The 18,719-nt window shown below is 41.2% G+C and overlaps 1 protein-coding gene across 2 annotated transcripts; it reads left to right on the forward strand.

Moving 5' to 3' along the window:
- The first annotated feature begins 9,890 nt into the window (after nucleotides 1-9,890).
- mnx2b (motor neuron and pancreas homeobox 2b) lies at nucleotides 9,891-13,453 on the forward strand. 2 transcript variants are annotated; one of them, XM_030080230.1, is made up of 3 exons: nucleotides 9,891-10,371; nucleotides 12,011-12,171; nucleotides 13,034-13,453. In XM_030080230.1, exons 1-3 carry the CDS (start codon nucleotides 9,891-9,893, stop codon nucleotides 13,451-13,453), a joined length of 1,062 nt encoding a protein of 353 aa, XP_029936090.1. The 2 variants fall into 2 exon arrangements, with proteins under 2 accessions (XP_029936090.1, XP_029936097.1); XM_030080237.1 differs by having other exon boundaries at nucleotides 9,891-10,323.
- Nucleotides 13,454-18,719: the final 5,266 nt, after the last annotated feature.

Consider the following 18,719-nt stretch of genomic DNA (forward strand, 5'->3'; position numbering starts at 1 on the left):
ACGCCTGTGAAAAGTGCTACACGGATCATTTTTACTTTCTTGACTTTAACTGTTTGAACCCAAGACAGAGAAGTGACGATGGAGCTGGAATCTGTTTCCATGTCTCTCTTTGCCGTTTGCACAGTTGAGATGGGAGATGGTTTGGGTGGAAGGGGGAGTGGGAGGTCAGAGTCTTCCAAGCCCAAGGAATGGTTGTGTATGTGTGTGTGTGTGTGTGTGTTGGGGGGGATTTAATTAGAGCAAGTGCCTGCATCCCCTTCTGGTCCCCTGCTCCATATTACAACTTGCTGCCAAGGGTTAACTGGCCTGATAAATGGGATCAGCACACACACACACACACACACGCACGCACGCACGCACACACGCACGCACGCACGTACACACACACACACACACACACACACACACTCACACACACACACACACACACACACACACACACACACACACACACACATTAAGTTTTGCAGAGGTCATATTTGTAAGATGGCAATTGAAAAAACCCAAACAAGCACTCGTTACGTGTTTGATTGGGCAGAAGCCTTAATGAAACAGGTTTGGCACCATTACATTGAGTGGCTGCACGTAAATTGAAACCTACCTTCAGGTTAGATTTGAGGTGATGTACCCACCTCTGGCTCTGATTCCATGTTCTCAAAAAAAAAAAAAAAAAAAAAAAAAAAAAAAAACACTCCTGTGAACATCCTCACTTCCTCATCTCTTTCTCAGAGGTGTCAAGTATTACTGGGCATTAGGTGGCATCTATTGGCCCATTCATTCATCCATCCATCCATCCAGTAAGCCAGCAAACAAATTTTTAATAAGACCACACTGATGTAGAGACAGAAATATTTAGCATGAACATACATAGATACACACATTATATACAAACACACACAATATATGTGTACAGATAAGAAACTAGACAAGTAGAAAAAAAATAATTTAAGAAATGTTTTCTGTGTATCTGTCAATATGCAAGAAGCCTCCAAATTTGATGACCTTCAAAGGGCCACAATATCAATCAGCGAGGTACTGTGTATTTGTCTAAGTGTGTGTGTGTGTGTGCCCCCTTGAGAGAGCACACGTCAATGAGCAGGAGTGTGTCGGAGGGTGATACGCCACCAGTGCGTGTTTTTTCATAAATCTTCCGTCTTAATCAAAGCGAAGGCCGTGTCCATTAATAACGCAGTGTGGTTGGCCTGATGACAGAACACAATGCACCTAATGGAACAATTTATTTCCATAATGCTGCATTGTCACTGCAAGCACACAGCCTCAGGGAGGGGGAGGCGGAGGAAAGGAAGTGGCTCCAAGAAACCAGACAGGACAATGAAAGAGGTTTTGCATTCAGATTAGAGCTTGGGCCTTTCAGGAGAACCACAGACAATCTGACATAAATAGACAATGTGAGTGAAGAAGAGTAAACTGCAGTCTGCAAAAAAGAGCGGATAAGGGTTCTAATTAGTGAATGAAGTTTTGTCGGGCACAGTGTAAGACAGGGCAGGAGATAAATCACCCTGTGGCAGCTGCAACCTCTCAGCTTGTCAGAACTTCTGACAGAATGGCCAATTATCGAATTGCTAATTCCTCAGTTACCCTGCGCTTGGCCAGTCCCGTCTTGGCAGCTCTGAATCGTTTCCCGAAACTCAACACATCTGAATACAGAGCTGCGCAAAAGTGGAAACAGCAGAGCCTGCTTGGACAAATAAAATATTAAAGATTTAGCATTTTGTTTTGTTATAAATCATTTTCCATAAATCCTGTTGCTTCCTGTGGCGGAAAGAGGGTGATACCAAATACCTCCAACCCACACATACACGCACACATACACACATACACACACACACGACTCTGCATTCCACTTGGTACTAGACATCATTTAAATGTTGCTGTTTACTGTCATAATTATTACATATATAAGTAGCATAAGGCTGCTAAAGTGATAGCTCAGATTTTTTTTTTTTCAGTAGTTTTTACAGCTCTGTGTGAGTGTAATACATCCGCTAAGTTTGGTCCATTAAATCGTTCCCTATCACAAGAATGAGAGTTTCACCAAAAGCATGCTGTTCTAAAATGCATGGAGTGGCCAGAGACAGGAGATCAACATGATTTTGAGTAGTAGTACAGTTGGAAATTTGATTTGAAGAATGCACAACAACAAACACTTACACCATTTTGGAAGCCAGGGTGCTGGAAAAAGCACTGAAAGTCATAACCAAACCAAACGTGTGTTGTAGTGCATCCTTCAAAACAGTTTTTCTAGTTGTGTTCTCCCTAAAATTTGGCTTGTTTGTCTTTCTGTACCTACTTCATTCATGTTGGAGCAGTACACTCCTGGTGAAGCTCTCGTTTTCGCGACTGGGAGGCATTTAATGGACCAAACTTAACAAACATACTCACATCGAGCCACTGTATTGTATAAAAAAACATTGTATGGGTAAGAATCTGAGATATCACCTCAATATCAAGCACAGGTGCCAGAGAAGTTCATATGTACAAGATAACACTTTAAGCTTTTTTGCTTTATACCTCATTAGGTTAGGTATTAGACATCTTTTAAATGTTTAAAAATTATTCAGTGTTTTGAAGTACAAGAAGAATGAGTTGACAACAGACTTTACTCTTTCCTGAGCCAACTTTGGTTCCCTAACATGAAGCTGAGACTATGTTGTTAGATGAGTAGAACTAGAATAAAGTTGTGTTTTATTTTCAAAGTAACATCCAATAGATTTCCTGTGAAATCCCACCTGATGACACACACATTTTTGGCAATGATCTTGTTTGTTTATGATATGGGATTATCTCAAAATTGGCATGATAGTGATTTACGAATGTTTAAATGCTTGCAGGTATCACCTTATTATTGTACCTCATCGAATTGCACGATAAACAAATTACAAGAACAAGGGCATCAGTACCAGCACTAAATGAGCCTCGACGCTTGACTGATTGCTTGATATCTTCAGCGTCATGTTAATCCAAGTGCAATGGAAAATTTGTCCTCTGTGAGATTCAAAGATGTCTGTTGATGGCGTTGCTTCTCCAGTCATTTGTGACAGGTTGAAAAAATGATGTGGGCTAACCCGCAGGTTGAGCACATCTAGTTTATCAGGAGGAGGGGCAGCCTATTTCAACCAATTAGACACAATGACAAAGAGGGATGAGCTCCCTGACCTCTCTACCCTTGTAGCTGTAAACACAAGAAATATAATGAACAAGTAGTGAGGAAAAGATGAGTGGATAGTGGAAGGTAGAAATGATTGCATTTGAAACCATGTCAAGTTTGTAACCTTAACGTTTCCTGCTGCAATGAAGCAAAATAACACCCCAATAATGGGCTATCCTTATTTAAGAACATCCAGTAACTACCACTATGTGGCATGTAAAGTGTTATTGTTTGCAGTGGACAGAAATCATCATGTAAAGTTAGCCCTAATTTAGAAATTCCTAAATTGCTAAGAAAAAAAAAATCTAAATTGATTCTCGTCAACTGTATCAAATGTTACTGTGAAGAGAAACGACATGAGGAGTGACATCTGTCCACAAACAGGCTGCGTACTCTGTGCTTTCACTCTGTTGTTTCAGCAGAGCTCAGTGCTGAAGCAGCTAGAGTGACCGCACTTTGTCACACCTTTGGTGACATTTTGATCAATTGAAAGACATCAAAATACACCCCAATCCTGTGATTTACTCCTTCAACAATTTTATTAATCGACAAATGTTAGCGGCATTCCATTAGGCTACTCTATTGACAAAGTAAAGTGACTAATCAATTCAATTCAATTTTTGGAATATCGACTCGCTGTCCTTAACAGAAATTACCAGATAGCGGGTGGCAGCAGTAGCATTTACCAGATAGTGATTCATTTGTGTAAAAGATTTGTTTTCTGTCTGATTTAAGCTGTTTTCCAAAAGTAATTGTCAGCATGGCCCATCGTGTACTACTTGTAGTAACTGCTTGAAATAATAAGACTTGTGTTTTTTCAGTCAGATAAACACAGCTTCCCCTCCCCTCTGTTTCATTCCCTCTGATACCCCTTTTCCACCAGGGCTGGTTCGGAGGCTCTTGGCTGGTGGAAAAGCAAACCGGTTCTTCGTTGGCACCAGTTAAGCACCGGCTATAGCACCAGCTCCGAACTAGCACCAGGTTCTTTCTGGTGGAAAAGGGGCATGATTAGGCTCTGGATCTCTCTTTTTTATTGTGTTTAATTTTGCCATACTGGTCCCATCTTTAATGCTTTCCCATAGAATAATGACGCAAGAAAGGTTGCCTTTTGTCCCAAGTGTGTGTGTGCCTGTGTGCATGCACGCTTGTGTGTGTCTGTATGTGCATATTGTGCCAGTGTTGGTGTGTATGATGAACTCCAAAAGAGATAGGCAGGTAACAGCTACTTTTGAGTGAAACTTCAAGTTCAAAAGTTGAAATGTGGCGGGAAGTGATGTGGAATTGAAGATCTGCTAGCAGTGATCAGCAATTCTGTCTACAAGTGCCTCCTTAATACAGTTCATCCTTTAAACTGAAGTGAAGCAGTTGCATCACTATGCCTCTCCCAGCCAGTGCATGTGTGTGTGTGTGTGTGTGTGTGTGTGTGTGTGTGTGTGTGTGTGTGGCTTTATTTGCCCCAGACTGGTGCTTTGAAATATTACTTAACAAAAAAAAAAAAAAAAAAAAGTCTGCATCTTGCTCTCATTATCTTTCCCTCTGTCTGCCTCTCTCTATTTGGTAACCTTTGGTTAGTGTTAAGAGGTAAATTGGGCAATAAGAAGACATTACCTGAGTGCTAATGACAGTGGGTGATTTCCTCACAGCGGAAACAAAGCAGAAGACACGCTATCATGGGCAATAACCCTCGCCTTCAAAGTAGCAATTAGACACAGACTGAAATTTCAATTTCAAGGTTGAATTTAGGCTTACGGGAGGAAAGAAAGCCAGAAAGACACAGCGCATCTGTAACAGGATTTACAATCAAAAGAGTATTGATCTGTTGCTATTTGTGTAATGTAAGTCTATACGTCTGAGCAAGAGAAAGACGGACAAACAGAACCAGCTGGCGGAGATCTTCAAAGCACTTGATGGTTCTGAATATCCTCATAAGTGGCCAGATAATGCATGGTGGAGAGGGCCAGTGAGATAGCAGGGTGAAAGTAATGATGTCTTGTTGTGGCTGATAAGCCTTGTTTGTCTTCTCTCACCCATGGTTGTGCACAATGGGGCCCTTGTATGGGGGACAGTAAAACACAGGGCTGTTAGATGGAAGGACCCATTAAATGGTCATAAAACTCACACTGGTCTGGATTATGTTGAAAGGGAGCTTTTGTTACCAGTGTGGAAAAAATAAACAGGTGAGCCTTGGGTGGGAGAGTCACAAGGTTGGAATTTCCCAATTTAGATACCAATTGTTTCCCAGCAAACTCTGAACCTGTGCTGTGTGTTCTGACCTAATTATGGTTTATTAATGACACCACTTAATTAATCTGGCATATTTAAAAATGACACAAGAAATGTCCAAGGCAAATTAAAATACCCCCAACTCACAGACAGACAAAAACAGAATCACATCCAGTGGGCTGTATGTCATATGGCAAAGCTCAATATTAGTTAATAAATGATAGGGAATGGGAATAAGACACTGGGAAGAGAGGTGAAACTTTAATAAATTACCTTTATCTCCTTAATGAGCCAACATTAATTTGGGTCTCAAGGCTTAGGGGAAAGCAAGTTGATTTATCGTCTTCCCCTAACGGTGTGGGAATTAGTCTAATTACCGGTGAGATGGAGAGCTGATTTTCACGTCATAGAGAGCCCATTGTGTGCCCGAATCATTTATCAGAGCCTGTATTCTGCATGCCAGGCCTGATGGGAAAACTCAGGTGCCAGGGCACAGGAGCCCTGACAGCCACAGGCGCACAGAGACAGGGCTACACACAGAAGTAGACACACACACCAAAGAAAGCCTGTATGATTCAACATGTGTCATATGCAAAAAAAAGTCATCACACTGTCTCAAGGGGGTGGGGCTTCCAGGTATTGATATATTTTCACAAGATCTTAACAATGAGTCCCACCACCTTCCAGAAGCCCCCGTCATCACTTTTTTCCCTCAGCTCCTGAATGCTCTTTTGTCTTCCCCTTCAAAGACAAGTAGGGCCTTATCAGCAAGTTGAATAAACCACAGAGGATCAGTGACCACAGAGTGCTGACTTGGCCAGCCACAAGCACAGAGAGCGCACAAGAACACACTTTGATGGGTTATATGACAGGTCAAGTTGTCTCAAAGCTGTGGTAATGATTGAAAAATATGCCTGTAATTGCTGATAAGCTCTTTAATCTTTCAGTAAACTCCCGTTGGCCACTAAGTTTACTGGGGCACAATTTATTGATACACCTTGACTTTGTAGTGCAGCGGCAAGTCGCTGCGGTCTCTTTGAACTAAACTGTCCTGGTGTGAAGGGTGAACACTGCATTTTGAGTGTTTGCTCTCAGCAGAGGTTTTACATGTGTGTGCATGTATGTGTGTGTGTGTGTGTGTGTGTGTGTGTGTGTGTGTGTGTGTGTGTGTGCATGTTTAAGAGAGGAATGGAAGGGAAGAATTAAACACTAAGTAATGCTTTGGCAGCACAGAACAGTATATGGTGTATCATGTATATAATTACCACTACAAGACAGATACAGTGATATTTCTTGTCATACACACATATCATTGCTGTGCAGTGAACACCTTTTTATCTCCAATTTGGGTGATTTTTCGTGTTTTAGCTTGATTTGAGAATTTAACTTGGGTTAATTTTAGTTTCTCAAAGCTAATTAGATAATCTGAAAAATGCACAGTTATCAAGCTAAAAACAGGACTGTTTGTCTTAGTTTCTGCAAAGATGACATTCAGGATGTACATGGTTTTTATTGGACTGCAGTGAAATGCAAGCATACACAAACAGAACTAAATGCTCTTAAGTTTTAGGTTGTCTTTCAAATCCAAGTTTGAGAGCCATGTCATTGAGAAATATACGGCTACTGCTTTTCACCCAAGTTTTACTTGCAACCTGGTTATCTAGGATAAATTATAAGACCACAAAATTTTGGTGTATGCTTTGTGTCTCAGGTATGACACTAACTAACACTGAAATGTAGTGAAGCAGAACAGGGCCTGGGCTGCTGCACTGTAGCTGACCCTCACCTGTGACCCCCTTGTGGGGTGTACTGTCTTTGTTATTTTCGTTAATATTAACCAAAAGAATAAAATGATTGACTTACATAACTTTGCATAATAATAAAATAAATCAAAAGTTTCAAATATGCTGGAACTCATGGTTGAGCAATCTGTCGATCAAATTTTAGGTTTCAGGTGCAAATTACAGCAGCGTCTGATGTTATGTAATTTGTTAAATCTATCTTAACTATTCACTCGAGATTAGGGTAGCTAACTATGCACATTGCATTTTTTTTTCTTCACAGGATTAAGGGATTCGGACATAAATGCTCAGCTCGGCCAGCAAGTTGCCAAGGTTCTCAACTCTCTAATGAACGTTAGCATAATTCATAAAAACATATGGGCCTGTCCTGACATAGCCTACTGTTTACGATCAAAACGTCCATGCAATGTCAGCTCAGTTTCAGGGCCACGAGGAGCCCGGCCTGTGGAGCTGTATTTGGTCAGAGTTTGCTGTAACTACAGAACATTGTCTTGATGTAAACAGGCTTTATAGGCTTTGCCATTACAGATTGATTTGTGACTTTTTTGACTGTTTTGTCCTCTATGATAATGGGAAATAAACTACATTATTAAATGTGGACTCACTAAAGACATTTTATGCGCACAGGCTTTAACCAAATGATGCTTATTTGATCTCTGATGCAGACTGGAGGAGACCGGCTGTGTGCTGAGCGCCGCTCAGACCACCGGGAGCGGACACTGGAGGCAACAGCGCAGTTTCAGGCATTGATTCAATTTAATTTGTGCGCCTCTGTCAACAGGCGTGGATGACGGATTTGCCCGCGGCCTGGCTATTTAAATTACTTTCAAATCATAAAAGCAAGGAAACGAGGCAAGGGGGTAAGAGGTTGAGAGAAACAGGCAGAAAGCACCACTGATTTCCCTGGAGCAAATTACCTCTATATCAGAGGCAGCGACAGGCGGTAATCTGCCTGATGGGGAGCTGAGGGTGAGAGACATAGCGCCACAGTGCTGATGGCGGGGGAGAGAGAGGCAGGCCTGCAGGAGTGTGTCACCGCTCCAATCTTCTCGAGGTCAGACGTAACAGCACACACACACACGCACACACACATACATGCGCATGAAAACGGTCGGCATCATATTGAGTGGGGGTCTTGAAAATCCCCCCCACCCCTACACACCCCCTTTAAGTGTTTTATTCATCTCCTCAGAACTGATTTCAATTCCTTGACAGACGATTTAGAGCCTCTTGGATCAGGGTTACACAGAGCTGGAGTTTGGATTAGGCCGGCATCCCCTGGACAACAGCCTAATGTTTATGTTTATTATACATTCAATCAGTTAAGAAGTTCTGTAATGTAGCCTATATTGTCCTTGTGTTCGAGTATTTCAGCTAAAACATTCACTTTCTTAATTAATGTTTTATTAAAGATATGGCAAACAAGATTAATGGGCATTTTATTTAAGCGCGTATCATATAAATTTACATGCACACCTCTGTCAGGATTTATCCACTGTCAGTGAAACAATAACAATGATATAGGCCTCTTGCATTTGCACACCTTGCATTTCACTTTCGCGAGCAATCGGCGGGCTGAAAAACATAGCCTAATCAGTTAGAGACTGGTTCAGTTTAGCCTGTAACCTTTTTATGCCGAGGGTCTATAAGAGAATGCCATAAGTTCACACTAAGCAAAAGGCCAATTAACTTATAGCCTTGGATGCCAAATCATTACACTTTTATATGGTTTGTGTGCAATTCTTACTCGTAAAATTTAATGACATTGGTATGGCCTTGGTATGAGAATGAAGCAAGCCATTAATATTACTGATCTAAATACAGGCTATAACATTTTTTTTTTCTAAACTTCACCCAGTCAGTCACAGACAAACCCAATAACATTAAGCATTGAAAACCAGCCAGTATTCGGTGTAAAGGTATGGAGGCTATTTGCAACAGTAATAATTAGTTTGGACAATCAAGCAGCATATATAATTCTCGGTTTATTGCAAGGTAGTTTCAATCTGTGGTAACAGGAAAGGAGAGAACAGGGGAGCTGGCAGTAAGATAGATACTGAAAATACAATTGCCTAATCTTCTAATGTACCTCAAAGCTTTGATGCAGTTGAAGGTGTTTGCAGGCGGGACAAGGGTTGGACATTACCTCACTCAGAATGCTTTCTGGGGGGAGAAACGAGCGAGTAATTAGCTGATTAGAGGCCCGTCAGAGCAGCTCAGCTCCAGCCAATCCCGTCTCACACAGGCCTACAGGGGTGGAGAATGGACGGCTGATGGAGTGGTGCACATACCTCGATACTTTGTTAAGTTGCTATTAACACCAGGAGGGACGCAGTCCTGCAGCCCAACAGATTCTATCTAGACACCACAAACTAAAGGAAATACACTTAAGGCTGTGCAGCACGCAGTCCTAATTAATGTAATGTCGGCCTGATTTTTTGGGACAGTAACAGGTCAGCTGATAGGCTACAAGTTGATGATGTATTAATCTAATTGCTTATTTTTGGTTAGGCTATAAAGGTTGCGCTGATACGTCCATACAGGACTTTTATAAGAAGGTAAGGAGGGACTTATGAGTCCGTGACTGGAAGTGGATCTGCTGTCTATGCGCGTTGACGCACGGCACAGGTGTGCTTTTGCAAGGTTGGCACAGTTTGTGTGAGCAGCGCACCGCATTCCTCCCCAGGAAAGCCGTGATGGAGAAATCGAAAAATTTCAGAATTGACGCCCTGCTTGCCGATGAGACCAACCGGGGCAGCCGAGAGCTCTCCCCGGGTCTGAGCAGCGACAGCCCCGCCGGTAGCCCCGTTTCCTGCCGGCGTGCGGACACCCCATCTCCCCGGGCCGCGCAACTTCAGACCGGAATAATACCTAAACCGGGTCTTCTAAATCTCCCGCATCCAGGACTCGCTTCACTTCCTCAAGGGACAATTCCCGGCATGTATCCGGCCCCTATGTACCCATTATCAGCTTTGGGTGGCCAGCACCCTGCCTTTGCATACACCGGTTTCACACAGCTAACACAACCGTATCCAGAGCACCTGAAGGCGGCTGCCATGGCAGGATCTATCCCCCTGGAGCACTGGATCCGGGCTGGGATCATGATGCCACGACTTCCAGACTACAGCTGTAAGTGGCCAACTGCATTATCACTTATCACTCTTTATACTGAATTATGTCATGGGCCAAAAACTATTCAAACTCCAAAATTCATGTGGGCCTGTTAATGTTGGTCTATTGGGATGCAACTGAGTCTATAATGCAACTATAGCATATCTTTATTCCCTTCACAGATAGGGCCCAAGCCTTTATCACCACAGACAGCTTATCGACTTTTATAGGAAGGGAGAGGATTGTTTAGTCAGATCATTTATCGCCATGAACTCAACCGCCCGCTGTTATAAACTCGTTGAACACACGCGCACACGCACGCACAAACACAAATGAAACAGTTAATTTTTGAGTGAATAGTTAACAATAATGAAATATATTTTCTGTTATGGTGTGCAGAGTCTTTTAGCCATTACTTATTATTGTTATTATTATTATTATTATTAGGCTATTATTATTAGGCTAGTAGTAGTAGTGGTAGTAATAGTCGTAGTAGTAGTAGTAGTAGTAGTAGTAGTATTGTTAATAGTAGTAGTAGGCCTATAGTATTATTATTATTATTATCGATAGCGATCAAAAATGTTAATGAAATCGCTTTTTTCAAAGTTAATGAAATGAATGAGTGAATAGGCTATTTAAAAAATAAAAATTTAGGCTTGTTTCGTTGTTTCGTTTAGTTTTTCTCAGAATTGTAGCTGTTTCGGTAATGCTATAGCCTATTTAAAATATGTTTTCTTATTTATCACCGAACCAGTTTATTATCAACAGTTTTAATCCCATTTGTACCACGTTGATAAAAGCCAGGTGTATGGTATATGAGCGTATATAATTAATTGCCTATATTGACAAAAAAAAGTTATTCAATCAGTGGAAGTATTCAGTGACAAAAGGCCCAAAGCCAAACTGACATAACTCAGTTTGCCAGTAAAAAATAATTTACTGCCTTCGTTTTCGAGGCAAGCTGTCCAAGCCTTTTTAGTAAAATACCGTACTCAACGAGAAAACCATACAGAGAATATTTTATTATTTTATATACAGAGGCGTACTTTGTCCCGCACGCTGCTCTCGCTTTACTGCATATGTGTGTCATGTTTTAATTTTGGTCTATTTATTTCTCTATAAACGCCAACCCGATGAAAATTGTCTTTGTGTGACGAAGAAACTATAAACAAACACCTAAAACGTTCTGTAGTTCATCAATAAAATCCCAAAAGCCTTCATTGAATTTTCATTAAGTTAATGGCATGCCCGTGTTTTTATGGCCCTTGTGCCCGCTTCTGCCTTGTCCCCCCGTCAACAATAAACTGGAGTAAAGCTATTATAGTTAATGATGGCCAGAGAGTGCGGGCATATGTGTGCGTGTTCCCTTCCACAAAATTATATTGAACTTCCTATGTCCTTGGTATTATATAAAGAAGACAATTGGCAGTCTCAGAGCAAACCCTTGGAGGCTTATTTTGCCCTAAAGCTGGGATTTAAAAAAAAAAAAAAAAAAAAAACACTTTGATTTTACTCCAGACATTTTGCAATAAAAAACAACACTGCTGTCAAAAAAGTAGGATTATATACAATTAAGAAATCACTTTCCAAACTCTGATGCATCCATAATGTATCAAATAAGAGATGAGTTTTTGTAAAATGACTGGAGCACTTACCTAGGCAGAAAGGTAGTTTGCCTCACTCTCCTCCCTTGCTCTCTCTCCAGCGACTCCTCAGTCTGGTCTATTAGGAAAGTGCCGGAGACCCAGGACGGCCTTCACGAGCCAGCAGCTGCTGGAGCTGGAGAACCAGTTCAAGCTCAACAAGTACCTGTCCCGACCCAAACGCTTTGAGGTGGCCACCTCGCTCATGCTGACTGAAACACAGGTAGGAGAGACGGTCAGTGCAGAGTGGAATATGCTCATTTCAAGTTGAAATTAACCCTAAGGCAATGCTTAGCTGAGAAACAAGAAGAAAACACAGGAACGCATCACAAATATTTAAGCTGCAAGGTGAATGCACTGCGACCATACAGGTCATCCAGTAATAGAAATTCACCCAGCCAATGTCAAAACAAAACTAAATGTGTTTGGACAAGTAACTCAGACTTGCCTCCAATGATTAACTCCCAACAGTGACAGACCCCATTGCTGTTTTATTCAGCGTAACCCAGTGACAAAAAGGAAGTGCTCCATTTGAATACCCCCATTATGGAAAACTAATTTACTCAGTCAAATGCGAGTGACCTGCTGAAATGCCCATGTGGATTTAGATATAACAATGTCTGAACTCAGAATGCTAAGGCATAAGACCTACATGCTTTGAGCAAGAGACACATCTCCACTTTATGCTGTAAGTAGAAATATCAACACACTGCCAACAATCTGAATTTGAACTACCTCCCAAAGAACTGGATGACTTGAGTTGACCTGGGTCTGTGTATAGTTAGGAGTTTGATTCAAATGTTGTTTTATTGCTGCAAATTTATCAGGTGTTTCTTTCCCTGTTTGTTGTATATGCAAATTGTTGTGGCTGTGATGAGAGGTTGTAACTCGGCACAATAAGGAAAAAAAAATAGAAAATTGGAATGACTTGTTCTCCAGTGGTGCATTATGTTTCAAATTCCATTCTTTTGTTGATGCAATAGCAAAAAATGTATATTCAAATCTACACACATGCAAAATTGATCCCAACTCTGACCAGCCTTGGACTACATTTCCTTCACTCTCTCTCTTTCACCTCTTGCCAGGTCAAAATCTGGTTCCAGAATCGGAGGATGAAGTGGAAGCGCAGCCGCAAGGCGAAAGAGCAGGCCTCGGCCTCGGCGCAGTCTGAGGCAGAGCGGCTTCGCAGTGGGGGCAAACCAGCCGGCGACAAACTGGAAGAGAGCAGGCGGCCTGTTAATCCAGATGAGAGAGGGTTAGACCTTGAGCTGGAGGAGGGAGAGGAGGAGGAAGAGGAGGAGGAGGAGGAAGAGGAGGAGGAGGAGGAGGAGGAGCCCAGACACGGTTTCCCTGTTACTATGGGTGGCGGCGTTGGACTGCCACGATCCACGGACTTCTTGCAGCGCACCACTGACCTCGGTTACAACCCTCACAGCCCTTTCTCTGACGAGGAGCTGGACGGGGTGCAAGTAGGAAGTGACAGGAAGATAGGAGCAGGCTTGTGAGAAGACAGTTACACCCAAAAAAAAAGGCTGCTCTGCTCTCTGTAGGACATTAAGAAACTCCCCGCGTGGTCACTTGAACAGACAATTTCAGGACAAAAAAACTGAACATTTCCAAACTTAAAGAAATGTGTTTGGTGTGAACTCTGTGATGGTCTGCTAGGGGATGTGTGTGTGTACCAGTTGGGACAGAGTTAAACTGGTTCCCACTGGCTGGACTCAAAAGCCTACTTTGTTATGCAATTACTAATAGCAGTGTTTGGGTTATTTACACATTTTTTCAGAGCAAGCTATACAGTCGGGTGTGTGTGTGTGCGCACTGTCAAACACACAAACACACATAGGACCGTCACTTAAAATACATATAAAAACATTTCTGAGTGCTGTACATTTCATAGCATGCCAAAAAAAAAAAAAAAAAGGTGCTGCTTTTCTCTCCAGCTGTAGCTATTTAGCTGACATCACCTTCTGGCCATCTTGTCTTGACTCCGTCCGCTGGCAGATGAAACTCAGCCCTTGGATGCACACGACCGGACTGTGAGGTGTAGCGTATCAGACAGCGTGAGACTGCAGGTGCTGGCCACCACTGCAGACAACAGAGACAAAGCTGAGCAGGCCGTTGTGACTGTAAAAACAATTCAAACCTGGTAACATCTGTTCTGTTCTGGACTTTGCAGACACATCTCATGAACTGTGACATGTATTTTGTGCATTTTAATGTGAAAATTGATGTGATGTTGGCTTATTTGTTTTTTTGCTGGTGATGATGGCATCTATGGATTTGTCCTTGTTATTTACGTGTAAATGCATTTAATTTATTTGAATGAGGAGGCGACTGCAAAGGAGCACTGTAAAATGTATTTATGTGGTACTTGTTTGTGGTGTAACTGTGAAATAAAATGAAAGTAAAAGTTAAATTTAAAAAAAAAAACGTAAAATGTATGCTTTTCTCTCTTTCTTTTTCTTTTTTCTGCTGTTCTTCCTTTTTTATGTGAAGACATGCATTTGAGGAAATGTGACAGGTTAAGGTATCAGGCAAAAAAAAAAAAAAAAAGGTCTATAATAAAGGTGAGAATGAGAACTAAACTAAACTAAACTGAATAAAGAAGTGGAAAAGAAATATATATTAAAAAAGAGAAACAGATTACATAAACGATCTTAAGAAAAGCTTGTGAGTTGAGTGCACAGGTCTGAAGAATGGCCTAAATGTCCAAGTGTGAATCTCACTCAAGGTGATGTGGCTCAATGTGTCACTCAACAGCCCCACATGATGTTTTTTTTTCTTTCATTTCTTTTTCATCTACATCTCCTTTAACCCTCCCTCCTCTTTCAGGGCCGCCTCACTGCCTCTGCTAGAAGATATAAGCCACAGCACATTACCAGCAGCATGGTAAGACCCATTTCATAATTTTAATTTATGGCGAAGGCTCTCAGATATTAATTACTTGGGTTGGGTTTACTGATAGCCAAATAATTAAGTTAATGAAGGGGATGTAAAGCAATCAGCACCTTATGGTGATGTCACACGGGCCCATTTTAATTTCCAAGAGAAATAGGATGATGAGTGTGTGTAACCGAAGCAGGGCGTTTTATTGGGCACCCCTGTAAGGGTCATGCATTAAATACAGACATGCAGCCTGGTATAAGTTGTGCCCTTCCCAGACCACAGCCACATATTTATACAGTGATTAAATGTGTTCTCAGCTGGCTGGGAAGACACAGGCTCGTCTTCTGAGAGAAACCCAGGCGCAGTTGTAGAGAACTGGAAGTGTTTTGGAGACTGTGTTGTGATGGTCCACAAAATTTTGGGACTGCAGGGATTCTCATGGTTATTATAGTCAGCTCAGATCAGGTTTTAAAAAATATTCTCTTTTTTCAATAAAGGTGTTACTATTTAGGCGAATAAAATTTTGCTCACAGGTAATTCAGTATGGGGTGGTAACTACCACATCTGCACACTGTGTCATCAAATTTTCATGAGAGAGAAATTAACTACTAGGTGGAGCAGCAACTTTCTCCAAAGGCTCTGCAGGTTTTAACCAGGATTTATGACTTTCACTTTAGCATGACCAAATCAATTTACAGCTGAGGGGAGATCAATTGATTTGCAGCTTACAGAATGAACCAATCCAACATGAATAAATTCTATTGTGTGTTGCTGTTGTTGTTGTTGTTGCTGTTACCTGTTAAAGTGAGGTTTCTTCATTGGGTCATATATTTTGATAGTGATCGTCTACGAGTCATAAATTATAGCTGAATAGACATCAAACCAAGACAGGTGTCTTAAAAAGGCAACACATTAAAAAAAAAAAAAAAAAAAAGGTCTTACATACCAGTGCTTCATACAAATAATCAGTGAGATTCCCTTGCTTAAAAGCAACTAAGCAATGTGGTTCCACTTTTTCTTATGCAGGTATTGACATTTCTAATGGCAACGGGACAGTGGCAATTCATGCAATTCAAACCACTAGGCCTATATGTGACTGTAGTAAAAACAGTCACTATTCAAATGAGCAGTGAAGGAAATATTTGAATGAATGAATGAATGAATACACATATAAATAAATAAAATGAAAAATAAAAAATCAATTTTCTGAAGTCATTTCTCTGGTTGCACCTCTAATCATCACCTGTGCAGTTTATTTCAGTGGAAATTTCAACTCAAAGACATTTCTGGGACCAGCGTTTGTCTTCATCCCTGTCTCTGAAAACCTGTTTTTTTCCCCCACAGTCTCTGTCCAAGGAAGCTGCTTTCCTGAAACCCAAAACTGACCTCATATCCCCTGCTCAAACCTTCACATTACAGCCAGGGCCGACAAACAGGCACAGGCCATACATGTCAAACTTCCAGAGGACTTAAACAGACTGCTCGCTGAACTTTTAGCCGTGATTTAATAAGGGCGAATAGAACACATAATAAACTTGCAGCCTGAATGCCCATCAAACCGCCGCTTTTAATTTGGCTGATGAAAAATCATGTGAATCAATAGGAGCTCATTTAGTTGTGTGACTTGTCAGCTGTATGACAAATGCGGTTTGCTCTGTTTTATGACACGGGCCCCTTCTGACACAGTACAAAAATCATAGCTAATTGATAAGGCCGCGGAGCAGTATATGGAGATCATTGATTCCGTTTCTCGATTCCAATTTAATCCGAATACACCTGTCACGTTGATTAAAAATTCTCTGCATAAATTTCCAGCCAGTGGTGATAACGCTGTCAGATTTCTCAGCAGCCGGCCTGACAGAAATGCTGACGGCCTTTTGCTTTTTTCCTTTTTTTTTTTTTTTTTTTTTTTTTTTTTAACCAATAACGCAATCACCTGATATTGACGGAGCCTGTGACTTTCTATAAAGAATGTTGCACTGTCTATTGCCGTGTAACAATCACTCAAGTCAGCCCCTGAAATGTCAGCCCGGCCCACTCCAGTCCTCAAACACAAAGTGGTTACCAGAAAACCCCCATTTTCATAGTTAAATAAATAAATATACAGGCCTCTTTTCACTCCGGTGGATTATAAATCAGGGACAATAACTTAAGCGGCACCACCCCTTAAAATATTTACACCCTGTAGTTTAATCAATCAGCAAAATGTCGAGCTCATTACGGAAATATGAACAGATTGTCCGATCTTTTAACGTAATCACGCGTATTGGTTTAGGTTTTCCCCCGGCCTTGTCCTGTCACTTAACTAATGGCTAAGTAAGGGAATGAGTGACGGGGCCCCATAAATTCACATCTGTCCGACTTAAAACGCTGTTCCAAAGCATGAAAAAGGCCAAGATTTTTGCCCAATAAAGTTTATGGAAAAGGCGTGGCCCGGGAATGTATTCACGAGAGTCGTTTATTGTTGCAGGAAATGTATGTTACAGGTGTTTACCCAGGCGATGATCAGCACGAAGCTGCCGGGCCCAATGTCACTGTCTCCTTGGGGCGGTGACATTCGTGAGGCCCGCAGACACCGAGCCACGTTTCTCTTGCACAAGTAAAAACATCAGTCTTGCTCTTCACCGTGACCCTTTACTGTAGACTCGTTAAAACAGTGCACAAAAAGGAGACTTCAGGGCTGACTATGAGTCTTAAAATTTGCTATTTTATTATAGCCATTTTTCATGGTCAACCAATTTTAAGGGATCACTTTGCAGAGAAAACTGATTCAAACAATGCATCAGCAAAAGACTTATAGGCCTATTTTGAAGTTAGTAATTAAAAAATAGAAGTTGCAAAATAGTTTGATAGATAAGGAGTCAATGTGTGGCTGTAAACCTTAAAGTTTCTCAAGGTATACGGAGGAAAAAATGAAGCCATGACACTGGTTAATGCACATATAGTTAACAAGCTGGAGAGAGGTGGTCATTTAAATATTCATTTGCACATAAGAAACACACTGCTGAGGCATCACCACCAGTCAGCATGGTCCGAGTCCGCCCCCTTGTGGCTGACGAGGGAACTCAGCTTACTTTAACTGGTTTCAGTTTTTGGATCACAGAGGCGACACAGACAGAGAGACGGAAACTTGGAAACATTTGACAAATAACATGATGGTTACAGTGAAAAGGAGTTTCCTCTCTGTCTGTCCAGCAGATCACGGCAGACAGTCTCTCACCTCATCTTTTCTGCTCTCAAGGCAACCCGCTTCAGGTTTCCTGTCTTAAACTGCGATATTTGCTGAACATATAGCCTACAGAAATCATCAGTAACTTTTAATAATTAAACGGGGTTTCACGCCCCGTTTAGTAGCTAAATACAATTTTAACATTCGCAATTACAGAAGTGCAGGGGAGAATGGCATAAAGTTATCCTAACTCATGGCCTATTAAAGGTTTAGTGTCCCATTCTTTCTGACCAAATCAAAACAGTCAATTAAATCTGGAACTACATTATTTTTGAAAAGTTTATTTTTTGATCCAAGTATTGACAATATTTTTTTCTTCTTTTAAAGGAAGTAATGTATCCCAAAATCCCCCATACCACGAAACTGGTGAGGAGGTTACCCTGCTTTTTTATTGTTATTAGATTATTGTTATCTATGCGATATGGCATATAGGCTATGTTATAAAAATGGTCATACTCAGAGATACTGAATTTCACCACCACCAGCAGCGGTTAGCTATCGTAAGGTTTGATTCAGTTCTGTTGGCATGAGCCTCCCTAAACCTATATCATATTTGTCAAACTCGAGCATGTTCAGTCGTAGAGTCAAAAAGCTCGACGTGTATTTTGGGAGTCTATTTTTTTTAATTGTATTTATTATTATTATTATTATTA

Source organism: Myripristis murdjan, chromosome 3 (genome assembly GCF_902150065.1).
Source record: "Myripristis murdjan chromosome 3, fMyrMur1.1, whole genome shotgun sequence".
NCBI lineage: Eukaryota > Metazoa > Chordata > Actinopteri > Holocentriformes > Holocentridae > Myripristis > Myripristis murdjan.

Bases quoted from the DNA above. Each gene is read 5' to 3' on its own strand.
- mnx2b (XM_030080230.1), top strand. From the start codon at position 9,891: ATGGAGAAATCGAAAAATTTCAGAATTGACGCCCTGCTTGCCGATGAG. The intron at 10,372-12,010 runs GTCATGGGCCAA...CTCTCTCTCCAG, and splicing joins CACTCTTTATACTGAATTAT to CGACTCCTCAGTCTGGTCTA. The intron at 12,172-13,033 runs GTAGGAGAGACG...ACCTCTTGCCAG, and splicing joins TCATGCTGACTGAAACACAG to GTCAAAATCTGGTTCCAGAA.